At 31.4% G+C, this 13,862-nt stretch overlaps 1 protein-coding gene across 5 annotated transcripts; it reads left to right on the forward strand.

The window, feature by feature from the left end:
• The first annotated feature begins 163 nt into the window (after nt 1-163).
• LOC134725974 (uncharacterized) lies at nt 164-12,558 on the forward strand. 5 transcript variants are annotated; one of them, XM_063590316.1, is made up of 6 exons: nt 164-475; nt 1,263-1,505; nt 3,645-3,893; nt 4,936-5,007; nt 5,664-5,742; nt 11,033-12,558. In XM_063590316.1, exons 1-6 carry the CDS (start codon nt 403-405, stop codon nt 11,445-11,447), a joined length of 1,131 nt encoding a protein of 376 aa, XP_063446386.1. In that variant the 5' UTR covers nt 164-402; the 3' UTR covers nt 11,448-12,558. The 5 variants fall into 5 exon arrangements, with proteins under 5 accessions (XP_063446386.1, XP_063446383.1, XP_063446385.1 ...); XM_063590313.1 differs by lacking the exon at nt 11,033-12,558 and adding an exon at nt 7,360-8,860 and having other exon boundaries at nt 168-475; nt 3,660-3,893; XM_063590312.1 differs by lacking the exon at nt 11,033-12,558 and adding an exon at nt 7,360-8,858 and having other exon boundaries at nt 172-475.
• The last annotated feature ends 1,304 nt before the right edge of the window (nt 12,559-13,862 follow it).

The following is a 13,862-nucleotide window of genomic DNA, read 5'->3' on the forward strand; positions in this document are numbered from 1 at the left end:
AAATTTATTTAATAGGATAATCAAATATATCTTAATAGGAAACATTTCAAGGACCATATATCTATCATAAAACATAAATATCATGAAAAGTATTTAACATCAAATTAAATGTAATTGAAATAATAATGAAGCACGAACTACATGTAGATATGCTTATTTATTCAGCTGTACAAAGGAACAAGGAACCGAGGATGTGTCACTCAAACTTTTTCTCATTTCAATTCAAAATTTAACAATCGAATAGTTTTATATACTCTGTGACCTATATCGTAACATGTGACGTTAGTCATTTTATTATTATGGAGGTTTACTGTTTGAATAGTTGTGACGGGTCATTTTAAATTTGATTCATTTTCCGGTCGTTTAAATGTGTACATTATTTAACCTTTACCTAAATCAAAGATGGACACTAGTTTATTTTTGTTGACAACGCTGTTTTTTATAGAGATTATAGCAATTTTACCTGCTACTTCAGGTAAGTGTATTGAAGCAGATACATACGTAATATATATATATATATACATTTGATAATGCATTTGTTTAGGTCTGTGTAGACAATTTATTACTTTTCTTTAGGGCTTATTACCATAACAAACTGTCTTTATACATGACCCGCATGATTGCTTACTATTATAGTTAGTTTATATATATATATATATACTTTGTGTCTTTTCTCCTCAATTTCTGCTAACCTGAACACAACCTATACTGTTGCTTAAAATATTTGGTTGAATATAAAGACGACGCAATATTTTTTAAAAAATAAAAGAATATTAAAAGACATCTGTAGCTTAGTTTTCGTATTTAGATTCAGATTCTTTATTAATATAACTAATATTACATTCCGCTTGAATTATATACTAGTAACAAATATAAAAGAGTATCATATCTGACATAAACCAATTCATTCTCAGCCAATACTCCCGTACGACTTATGTATTTGCACTAATGTATTATAAATTGTCAAAGTTTTCACACACATTATTTATTCATTTCTAAATCCGATAACATAATATTAAATAACGTTAAACGTGTGAAATTTTCTCAAATAAACCGCAGCTATATCCATTTTCTTTTTAAATTTCTCATATAAATTTAAATATCAATACCTTTAAATTTAATCCTATGTTATGATACATTTTGCGTTCGGGTATGAAGTCATATATACTTCCGAAATCGTGATAAGTTTCGAGCATATCAAGTTTAATTTTAACTATTTTGGCTTGGTTTTTTTTCATTGTTTACGAAAACTATTTTTTCAGAGCAGATTGAGATCAGGGAAGGCAGAACCAAAGTATTACAATGTCCTCCAGGAAAAGTTGTTATTATTGAATACGCCTCTTATGAAGGAGACGCTTTCCACTGTAAAACAAATGATGTGACCTCGCATGTCAAAGGTCGTTGTCAATGGAAACGTAATTGCACGTTGTATGCATTCGATCGTATTTATGGAGATTCGTGTACGGGACCAGATGAGAGTTTGTATATAAGATACCTATGTTACGGTACGAATTTTCACCAGCTTGAAACATATATATAGCTTCGCTCACGTTATTATTATAAGGCGCACAGTATGGTGGCACATATGAAAATAATGATTGTTATTTGGATAGGTTTTTTTCTGCTTTCTTAATTTGACGTTTCTAATATAACAATGTATCATAAATATTGTATATCAGCGAACTTGATATTTGCGAACATTTCTACAATTCTATCAAAACGAACATTGTCTGGATTAAATTTAGATTACAATTCAAATTTCCCGAACTTTTTCTGGAGAAAAAACATTCAGTTGTTTTTTTATTTTTAGTATTTTCCTATTCTTACCTATTTTATCTTCAAACATTTCTTGGTGACACAATTTAGCAATCTGAAGACCTGTCAATGTACCTAAACTAACATTAATATTCCAGTATTCGTTAACCTGTATTCGGAAACTAACAAGTAACCTGTATTCCTAAACCATCATTTCGGTGACCTGTATTTGTAAATTAATCAGTAACCTGCATGCATTCATACACTAACACTTCAGTAACTGTATTCATAAACCAACATTTCAGTAACTGTATTCATACACTAACACTTCAGTAACTGTATTCATAAACTAACATTTCAGTAACTGTATTCATACACTAACATTTCAGTAACTGTATTCATAAACTAACATTTCAGTGACCTAATTTTATGATCTAACCAGTAACCTGTATTCATAAACTAACATTCCAGTAACCTGTATTTGTAAACTAACATTTCAGTGACCTGAATTCATAAACTAACATTTCCGTAACCTGTATTTGTAAACTAACATTTCAGTGACCTGTATTTGTAAACTAACATTTCAGTGACCTGTATTTGTAAACTGATATTTCAGTGACCTGTATTTGTAAACTTATATTTCAGTGACCTAGCTGTATTTGTAAACTAACAATTCAGTAATCTGTATTCATAAACTTACATTTCATTGACCGGTATTTGTAAACTAACCAGTAACCTGAATGTAATCATAAACTAACATTTCGGTGACCTGTATTTATAAACTAACCAGAAACTTGTATTCATAAACTAGAATTTCAGTTGCCTGTTTTCATAAACTAACAGGAAACCTGTATTCATAAACTAACATTTCAGTGACCAGTATTTATAAACTAACCAGTAACCTGTATTCCGTTTCTAACCAGTCAACTGTATTGAGAAACTAACTAGTTATCCTTTTGTATTGGTTAAAAATACTCAAAAATTGAATATATAACTTTTTTGTAGAAAATCGTGAAAAATGTGAGTTCAATTGTGTGTATTATTAACATTTTGTTTTAAGATAAAACCCTTCTTCATTAAGCTAAAAGTCAGAAGTATATAATAACATACGGGCATTTTATAGCCCTATTCTGCTTTGACAAGTTATACCTTTAGTTTAGGTAGCAATAAACAGTTAGGAAAAAATACTAAAATTTGCCCTTATGAATTTTACCATTCCCTTTTCATTGCTTTCTTGCAATATCAAGCTTACTGTTTGTGTCATATATGGGCATATGTATGTAATCAGAATCTTCCATAGATTTTATTTCCAGTATATAAAATGGTAAAATATAATTTCTTTTTGGTGTATCCATGGCAACAATCTGCATTTATTTGTTATAAAATATTGCAAAAAGGGGGGGAAAGATGTCACATATTTCCCCAAAATTTGACTAAAAGTAGAATTTCAATTGCTTGAAGTAATACCTTTTCTGAAACTGTGTACATATATCATTCAGCAGATCCAATGAAAATCATATGTCTTTCATCTCATTTTTTTGTAAAAATGCATCAAAAACTTCGTGTACTGTGTAGAAAAAGAGTGTTTGTAAACAGTACATTAATTTCTGGACCGATGGCCGGTCTAGCTATGACAATACGGATTGTCAAACAGAAAACAGCCCATAAAACATGTAAAAAATAATCTTGATGCTCTTATAAACCACCTTTGAAGGCTAAATTAGCACTCATCTGTCTAAAAATGAATTTTATTACACAATAACTTTCCTATTTGAAAAATCCAAGGGGCCATAATGCGAAACTAAACTCCTAACTGCATGTGTATTGCTACCTTAGACTTGAAAACAAATGAATTTAAGCTAAAAGGTTTATATTTTTTATCACTGTAGAAAGCAGTATTTCAGATGATTGTTATTACCGGATCGATGGTAAAGCGTTTTACAACGGAACTAGAAGTATAACAGCAAGTGGTATAATCTGTCAGAGGTGGGACAGTAACTCTCCGCACATCCCAAAACAATGGCCGTCAGGAAGAGGGAATAAAAATTACTGTAGAAACCCGGATGAAGATGACAGACCGTGGTGTTACACGTCTGACCCCGAAACTAGATGGGAGTATTGCAATATTGACTTATGTGGTACGTTTTATGGTGATAAAACACTTTAGAATTAACGGACTGTTTAAACTGTTAGAAAGAAAATTAATTGATGTATTCTGAACTTAAAATTGTGGTAGCTCCGATTGTTTTAGTCATGATACAGGTAATAGATACATGTATATCAAACGTTGAATAAAAGTACTGTTTACATCAGATACTAGCTTACACAATTGCAATTTTGCATATTAACATTTGGTTGTGGTCTATTGTATCATGGAGTAATAAATAGGACCAAATGTGTTATTATAAAAAAATTACTTCCAATTTAAATGAATATGGAGCCTTGGAAACATAACATAATTAGTACATGTCGTATACTGAAATCTTTCGTTTTTCTTTTTTTGCGAAATTTGAATAGTTTTTCATTTATTATTTACCTTAGATAGTAGTTATTACTGTATTAATCGACCAGGGATTACATTACTAATAAGGGCAAAGTTGTGTATGATCCAGGAATCGAAATTCTACCCTATATTTGAATGTTGAAGTGTTATGTTTATTTACTAGCTACCACTGGTGGTGAACTTTAAGTTCCCACGATTATCATCAGCTCAGTATCTTACTAGCTCAACAGCTCAGTAAGCTGTGCCTAAGCACTGACAAATTTATAACTTTTTTGATAAACGAATAAAGCATTAAAAAAACAAAAGTTCCAAGTTCCTCAGTTAAAGTTAACATCAGCTAAATTGGCTATTATTTTATGTCCCTTTTGGTCGTCATATAGTTCCTTACTATGCCGCCTATTATTGATACATCTCACACATGTGTTGATCTGATCAGCTGAAGAAGATACATCATGAAAAGAGCTTCAGTCAAACGATGTATTTTTAGTGTTATTTTCATTTTCAAGATTTTTAACTATAATTTAATATAAATCTGCACACACATAGCTGTTAACATATAGAACCTTTTATTTAGAAAAGTTCATTGTACGATTTACTGTAGTTGTATTTTTTATATTTTATATAAAATTTTGATGGCAATTAATTATTTATTGAATCTTAATTCTATAATTGTTTAGAACTAACAACGATTCGGACTTCTACGCCCAAGTCTATGGCGACAGAAGATGACGAGGATGACGACACTCCAGGTTTGTATTATTTCTTTTGTAAAATTGGGAACTCGTGAAACAATTGTTCAAACATGGCGAAATTCCATTGAAACATTAAGCATAATTTTGTATTTGGTCTCGTATTGAGAGTTGACTCGTTGACAATTATTTTTATCTTTTTATTTTAATAATCATTTAAAAAAAAAACATTAAAAAAAGTCAGAACTTGTGTCAATTCAATATTGGCAGCTTAGATAATTGCGCGAAACGATAACATATATTTTAGGAACGAACGTGTTACAATTTATTACCGAGATATTCTTTTAATTGTCAGTTATTTAAAAGGACTGATTACTACTAAATGATTGTCAAAAACATTGATCTTAAATTGAGTAGCATCCAGTTCATTCAGTTTTGAATTAAAACTTTCAAATACGAGAATGTAAGACTCAAATTCTTTATTTCAGCGTGTGCGAAGTTTCTTATGCTGAAATCATACACCATATTAGTTAACCATCTGTTGTGGTTTTCTTGTCAGAAGTCTAGCCGTTTTATAATATTCTGTAACTTTTTTCTTGTCATATTTAAATTGTTGATTAATATGAGAACCTGACATTTTTATGAACTAGTATGTTTGATTTTTTACTTATGTAGTGTACATGATAATTAATAAACTATTTTATTATTTTCACTAGTTGCTGTCATCCTGGGAGTATTATTTGGCGTGTTAGTGACTTCCATTGTACTAGTGGCTGTTATTTTGATACTGAAAAGGTAGGTTTAAGGTGGTATGGGTGTCTTTCGCCATCTTGGATTGTAAAAAACAGAGAATCTAAGGTCCATATTTTCTATCAAGATAGCAAAATTTGATGCAGGAATGCAGAAATTTAATGTGAATTTTCATTTAAAGAACCAATTTATAAGAATATAACTTAGAAATTATAATATTTTTACAAGTGTAGATTAATTTTGGTTGTTTTTGAATATTTTCAAATCGGCATTTTAAGGGGAGATAACTCTATAACAGTGCATTTTCTGAAGGACTCTACATGAAATTTTCCTATTTTGTCATTTCGCCGGAAAAAACGTACGGTGACCCTATCTTTTCTTTTGATATTCTCAAAGCATTGTCTGAAAGCAATCTTTTCCTAATTTATTTTACAATTCTATCATTTTGTTTATTTGCAATTCACAAAATGGGGTTTTTTCCTGAATAATCCATACAAAATTTGTCATTTTGTCACAACCTGTAGTTTGAGAAAATGCACGGTGACCTATCATTTTTATAATATTTTTGATCATGTATCAATAGATACTACATTTTGACAAAGTATGAACACATTCTATCATTTTTATTTTAGACTCCTATACCACCTTAATTCAAGGAACAAATAAAATGTACAATAACAAAAATACTGAACTCTAAGGAAAATTCAAAACTGAAAGTCCCTAATCAAATTGCGAAATCAAAAGCTCAAACACATCATACATACAGTGGATAACACTAACACTAGTTTATTTGTATCTTTGATACTTTGTTACACACTCAAAGTCGATAACACTGTCGGTGGGCGTTCCGTACCCGATGGTATCAATACGCCATTTTTTGCAAGTAACATGTTCATAAAACATGAAAATCATTCGAAATACTATGATTTTTTTTATTTTTTTTGTATTCAATGAATAGATATAGCTTATCTAGACATATTTGAATAGAACTGAAGTCAATAATCGTCGATCTGCATGTATGTTAACAAAAGTCAATAATGTGGTTTTGTAAATTTATCTATCAAGTATTTGGAGTATCAAATACTTCGTTTCTATGTATGTTGGCGTTTGTTTATGTTGCACTTCAATGTTCCTGTTGTTCCTTTGATTTCCTCTTATTGTTGATGTGTCATGTTCCCTTGGATTTAGTTTGATTTCCTCTTATAGTTGATGTGTCACGTTCCCTCGGTTTTAGTTTGATTTCACTCGATCAATTCATGACGTTTGAACAGCGGTATACCACTGTTGTCTTTATTTACATCATTACACGAAAATTTTAAGCACCAGTAACATCACTTTTTATGGAAATTATATTCACATTTAATGGGAGACTAAAATGTGAGTTGACTCATAACGTTGGACAGTAACGTAAACACAACAAAGAAAAAAACTTAAAATCAAGTGAAAATGGCTTGTCTCTTCAGATCAGTACTATGCACAAAAAAATCATGTAATTCAAACCATTAACTGCAATATGCATGAGAGACGAATGTACTGTATTGAAAAAAATAAGACTTTGCTACATCCTTTAGCAGAATTTGGACATATTTGATCTTTTAGCTGTTTAAAAATTAGCCATCTGCATATTTTGATTGCTGCTGTAGAAATATGATTTTTTTTCAGACGTGGTGTATTTAATGCAGAACCAAGTTCAGCAGACCAAAGAATATCTTACATATATTCAGCGCCTGAGCAAAACAACACATTACTTGCACGTGTCAGAAAAATCATCAGATGGAATAGAAAAAATGATGGGGAGACAAACATCATCGCAACCAATCCTGGATATTCTGCTATGGATGGGGAGAGAATCGAACCGATAGATTATGCAAACATGCCGATGGTTAAACCACGTGTTTATGAGATGCCTAGTGCGTCCGAGTCACGTGATCACCAAAAGCAGCTGTATACAAGTCTGTACGATACTCCTAATGGCGGCAACAAAAATCAGCAGGAGTCTGCTTCCAATGAATTATATGAGAATGAATATGAAATCGCTGAACGTTGTGTACAGCCACCGAAACCAAAAGCAGTAATAAAACCAATTTTGAAAGGACCTAAACCATCGCCTAAACCTTCACCGAAAATAATCAAGTCTGAAAATGTAGCTATTGACAATAAACCTGTTCGTAAACCATTACCAAAACCAATCAAGAAAAACATTGAGTCGACGAATATAATGCAATCACATAATCCGGTTCAAATGACAGATAGTCAAGACAAATCAGGACATATAGAAGTCTTAAATAAACCTGCATCGACACAAGATGGGTGTGACTATGAAGCTATAGGACTAGATACACAAGAAAATCCACTTTATGCAACACAAATTGGATCTGCTCAAATAAATGAATGTCAAAGCGATAACAATAAAAATATATCACAGGCAAATGATAAAGGTCACTCGTCTGTCACGTGTAAACAATCAAGTTCATCTGACAGTCAATCGCCGGAAACCATCAAACAGTCAAATTCAGTTTTAAGTCTCGTACAAAAATTCAACAAGACATAGTAATTGATGAAACTATAATTTTGGAATGCTGAAAACCAATTAAACTTATACTGTAAGTGGAGCTTTAAAAGAGGCAAATTATAAATGTGTTGTTATGTTTTATTGCTTACTGCCAAATAGGGACTAGCCTAAGTGTTATTTAGACAGGGAGTGTTTAGCTTGCCTGTTAATTCTATAAAAAAAAAAAAAAAAGAAGTTAGCTTTGAAATTTTCCAAAAGCAAAAGAGTGATAAGTGATTAAATGGAAACTATGAAACATATGATCACAAATCGAAAAACCAACAATGCATTAAATTTGTCATAAGGACATGAAGTGTTGCACCAATTATCTCATGTTCTTAAACTAATTCAAGTGTTTCATTGATATATATATATAACGATATTGTGATATTTATACGTGTTTTAACCCAAATTTCGGAGAAATTGAATAACTATGTTATACATTGTAACATATTACCATGTGTTTCGTCATGTATCGCATATATGTGATGAAATCAATGTAATACCCAGACAAACGACTCATGGTGGATTACATGGAGGCTTTCATCTCAGCTCTATTCTAAATTTTTCTTTTATTAAAAGTGTTTTATTTATTTATCATGTTTAAACAGATATGGTTGTTAATGTTACTTGTATTGTATTGCATTTGTTCAAATAAATAGATTTATAGAAAAACAGTGATTTTCAAAATGTCCTCTTTGGATTATAAAAGCCATTCAAGAAAAGCGCTTTGGGAGCTCCAAATTATAATGTTTTTAGCACTTGGTAAATACTGCTGGTGTTTTGTTATTCCCCGGGGTATTGTCAGCTCTGTAATCACTGATTTGAGTTTAACCCATCTTTATTAAATTCTTGGTTGATATAACTAGAACTCATTAAGATACGAAGGTTCATATTTCAGCAGGGAATATTGACTTAAAGTGATTTTGGCTACTCTACTTAGTTTTATTTAAAGTCATATAACCCCTAAAGTATTTCGGTATTTGTACATCCTAGGCTTTTCATTTTTATGATTTTTGTTATCATTCTTAACAAAGGTAAATCTAGTAATGCACTTCGGACGCATCTGCCAGGTTCCTGACTTGTAAAATGCATTTTCTGTAGAAAATGACATGAGGATAATTTTTAATCCGAAATTTTATAGTTCTGGTCACCGTAGAATTGAAAGGTTTTTGACGAATAGAAATTAACTTCAAGATTGGCGGTCGACATTGAGTTATAGTTGTTTCATGTTATATTATTGTTATAAGCACATGTACCGTGCTAGGTGAGGATAACACAAGTTTACAGTTCAATCTCCCTAACATTCTCCTTGTCTCCATTCCTCAAGAAGTATGTTCGGTCACTCAAGCCATGTAATTTTTGAATCCACAAAATTATAATGTTAAAAAACCGAGAAAAAAAAACATAACAAATGCTAATCAGAAAACTTGTTCTGTACATAAAGATTTTGAGGACGGCCAATCATAAAACTTTTGCAATGTCAATTGCAGTTTAGCCCTGAAGATTTCTGTGTTATTCAAGCAACCCCTGTAATCGATGTCGTATGACGTCAAAACGTACGCTTCTAATATATCAATTGAGAAGGTGAGCACCATGCAATTGGCCAGAAGATGTAATATGTTATTACTTAGAAATGTTAAGTTGATAATAGTAAAACTGTAACAACGTTCATCAAACATAACTTGACCCGCTACATTACATAGGTGTATAAAAAAAGATTATAAATGAAATTGAAGTTTATTTAAACAGTGCTAAAAATTAGCAAAAAACTATTGGTAATTCAATTGGCTAACAAAGAATAATATATCTATGCAAACAAATCTCTTTTCTGAAGGACCAGACGCTACCAAATAGCATGGGTATTAAGAAGTACTACAAATTATGATAATGATGTGGACGAGACATTAGAAATTTGGCAGTTGTTGTCATATACTAGTAGTAAATTTCGATGGATGTTAGCGTTTGTTTTTGTTGTATTTCACTAATGCTCCGTTGTTTTCCTGTTATAGTTGATGTGTTTCCGTCGGGTTTTTTTTTGAACCGATTTGTTTTCGCATAATCGATTTATAAATATTGAACAGCGGTATACTACTGTTGCCTTTATCTAGGTTAATAATGTTTTGGTCAATCGTATTAAAGAAAAGACGGTTGACCAGAACTATAAAATGTCGGATTTACAAATGATCCCCATGTCCTTTTCTTCAAAAATATATGTTGACAGATGCGACTGAAGTGCATTCATTGATTTACCTTTATTAAGAATGGTCAAATCATCAGTAACAAAAGCTAAGGATGAAACGGTAATAAACTCAGGGTTCATTATTAATCTTATTTGTTTGTCTTGCGTACAAAATTTAAAGCCTGGTATCTATCAATAGTTTATTTGTATATTTAGCTGATGAAAATTTACATTCTATATGGAAGATCATATTTAAAATAATTATCTTCATGAACAAAAGATTGTGACAATTTTTATAAATGTCCTGTTTACAAAACTTTAAATTTTTCGAAAAACTAAGGATTTTCTTATCCCATGCATAGATTACCTTAGCCGTATTTGGCACATACAAATGCACTGATTACTATACAAACTCTCGGGTATAGCGAATTTATTTGAATATTATACACTGAAAGAAGCAGTTGAAAAATTTAGATTTTGAAAAAAAAAAGAATTTGCTACATCCCTTAGCAGAAGTTGGGCATATTTGATCTTTAAGCTGTTTAAAAATTAGCCATCTGTATATTTTGATTGCTGCTGTAGAAATATAATTTTTTTTTCAGACGTGGTGTATTCAATGCAGAACCAAGTTCAGCAGACCAAAGAATATCTTACATATATTCAGCGCCTGAGCAAAACAACACATTACTTGCACGTGTCAGAAAAATCATCAGATGGAATAGAAAAAATGATGGGGAGACAAACATCATCGCAACCAATCCTGGATATTCTGCTATGGATGGGGAGAGAATCGAACCGATAGATTATGCAAACATGCCGATGGTTAAACCACGTGTTTATGAGATGCCTAGTGCGTCCGAGTCACGTGATCACCAAAAGCAGCTGTATACAAGTCTGTACGATACTCCTAATGGCGGCAACAAACATCAGGAGTCTGCTTCCAATGAATTATATGAGAATGAATATGAAATCGCTGAACGTTGTGTACAACCACCGAAACAAAAAGCAGCAATTTAACCAATTTTGAAAGGACCTAAACCATCGTCTAAACCTTCACTGAAAATGATCAAGTCTGAAAATGTAGCTATTGACAATAAACCTGTTCGTAAACCATTCCCAAAACCAACCAAGAAAGACACTGAGTCGACGAATATAATTCAATCACATAATCCGGTTCAAATGACAGATAGTCAAGACAAATCAGGACATATAGAAATCTTAAATAAACCTGTATCGACACAAGATGGGTGTGACTATGAAGCTATAGGACTAGATACACAAGAAAATCCACTGTATGCAACACAAATTGGGTCTGCTCAAATAAATGAATGTCCAAACGATGACAATAAAAATATATCACAGGAAAGTGACAAAGGTCAGTAGTCTGTCACGTGTAAACAATCAAGTTCATCTGACAGTCAATCGCCGGAAACAATCGAACAGTCAAATTAGTTTTAAGTCTTGTACAAAAATTCAACAAGACATAGTAATTGATAAAACTATAACTTTGGAATGCTTAAAACCAATTAAACTTATACTGTAAGTTGAGCTTTAAATGATGCAAATTATAAATGTGTTGTTATGTTTTATTGCTTACTGCCAAATAGGGACTAGCCTAAGTGTTATTTAGACAGGGAGTGTTTAGCTTGCCTATTAATTCTATAAAAAAAAATTAAAAAGAAGTTAGCTTTGAAATTTTCCAAAAGCAAATGAGTGATAAGTGATTAAATGGAAAATATGAAACATATGATCACAAATCGGAAAACCAACTATGCATTAAATTTGTCATAAGGACATGAAGTGTTGCACCAATTATTTCATGTTCTTAAACTTATTCAAGTGTTTCATAGATATATATAACGATATTGTGATATTTATTCGTGATTTATCCCGAAATTCGGAGAAATTTAATAAATATGTTATGACATATTATTATGTGTTTCTCCATGTATCGCATATATGTGATGAAATCAATGTAATACCCAGACAAACGACTCATGGTGGATTACATGGAGGCTTTCATCTCAGCTCTATTCTAAATTTTTCTTTTATTAAAAGTGTTTTATTTATTTATTTATCATGTTTAAACAGCTATGGTTGTTAATGTTACTTGTATTGTATTGCATTTGTTCAAATAAATAGATTTATAAAAAAACAGTGATTTTCAAAATGTCCTCTTTGGATTATAAAAGCCATTCAAGAAAAGCGCTTTGGGAGCTCCAAATTTATAATGTTTTAGCAATTGGTAAATACTGCTGGTGTTTTGTTATTCCCCGAGGGTATTATCAGCTCTGTAATCACTGATTTGAGTTTTACCCATCTTTCCTAAATTCTTGGTTGATATAACTATAACTCATTTAGATACGAAGGTTCATATTTCAGCAGGGAATACTGACTTAAAGTAATTTTGGCTACTCTACTTAGTTCATTTATAGTCACATTACCCCTAAAGTATTTCAATATTTGTACATCATAGGCTTTTCATTTTTAGGATCTGATCATTCTTAACAAACGTAAATCAAGTAATGCACTTCGGACGCATCTGCCAAGTTCCTGACTTGTAAAATGCATTTCCCGTAGAAAATGACATGGGGATAATTTTTAATCCAAAATTTTATAGTTCTGGTCACCTTATAATTGAAAGTTTTTGACTTATAGAGATTTACTTCAAGATTGATGTTCTACAGTCAGTGATAACTTTTGTTGTTTCATTTTATTTTATTGTTATAAACACACCGTGCTAGGTGAGGATCACGCAAGGTTACAGTTCAATATAACATCCCTAACATCCCTTTGTCTCCATTGCCCTTGACGTATGTTCGGTCACTACATCCATGTTATACTTTGACCCGCTACATTACATAGATGTATAAAAAAGACTATAAATGAAATTGAAGTTTATTCTAACAGTGTTAAAGATAAGCAAAATATAATGGATTACTTTTATAAATTGTTATTTGGATGGAGAATTGCTTCATTGGCACGCCACTCACACCACATCTTCCTATATTAAAATATTATTGTCAATTCAATTGGCTAACAAAGAATAATATATCTGTGTTAAAAAAAAACTCTCTTTCCTGAAGGACCAGTACTATCCAATAGTATTGAGTAAAGACGTACTACAAAATATGATAATGATGTGGACGAGACTTACGAAATTTGGCAGTTCTTATCAAAAATTAAATTTCTATGGATGTTGGCGTTTAGTTTTGTTGTATTTCACTGTTACTCCGTTTTTTTCCTCTTATAGTTGATGTGTTTCCATCGGTTTTGGTTTGTGCCCAGATTTGTTTTCGCAATATAGGTTTATGAGTATTGAACAGCGGTATACTACTGTTGCCTTTATCTAGGTTAATAAGTTTTTGGTTACTCGTATTAAAAAAAAAACGGTTGACCAGAACTATAATATTTCGGATTTACAAATGATCC

Source organism: Mytilus trossulus, chromosome 7 (assembly GCF_036588685.1).
Source record: "Mytilus trossulus isolate FHL-02 chromosome 7, PNRI_Mtr1.1.1.hap1, whole genome shotgun sequence".
NCBI classification, from domain to species: Eukaryota; Metazoa; Mollusca; class Bivalvia; order Mytilida; family Mytilidae; genus Mytilus; species Mytilus trossulus.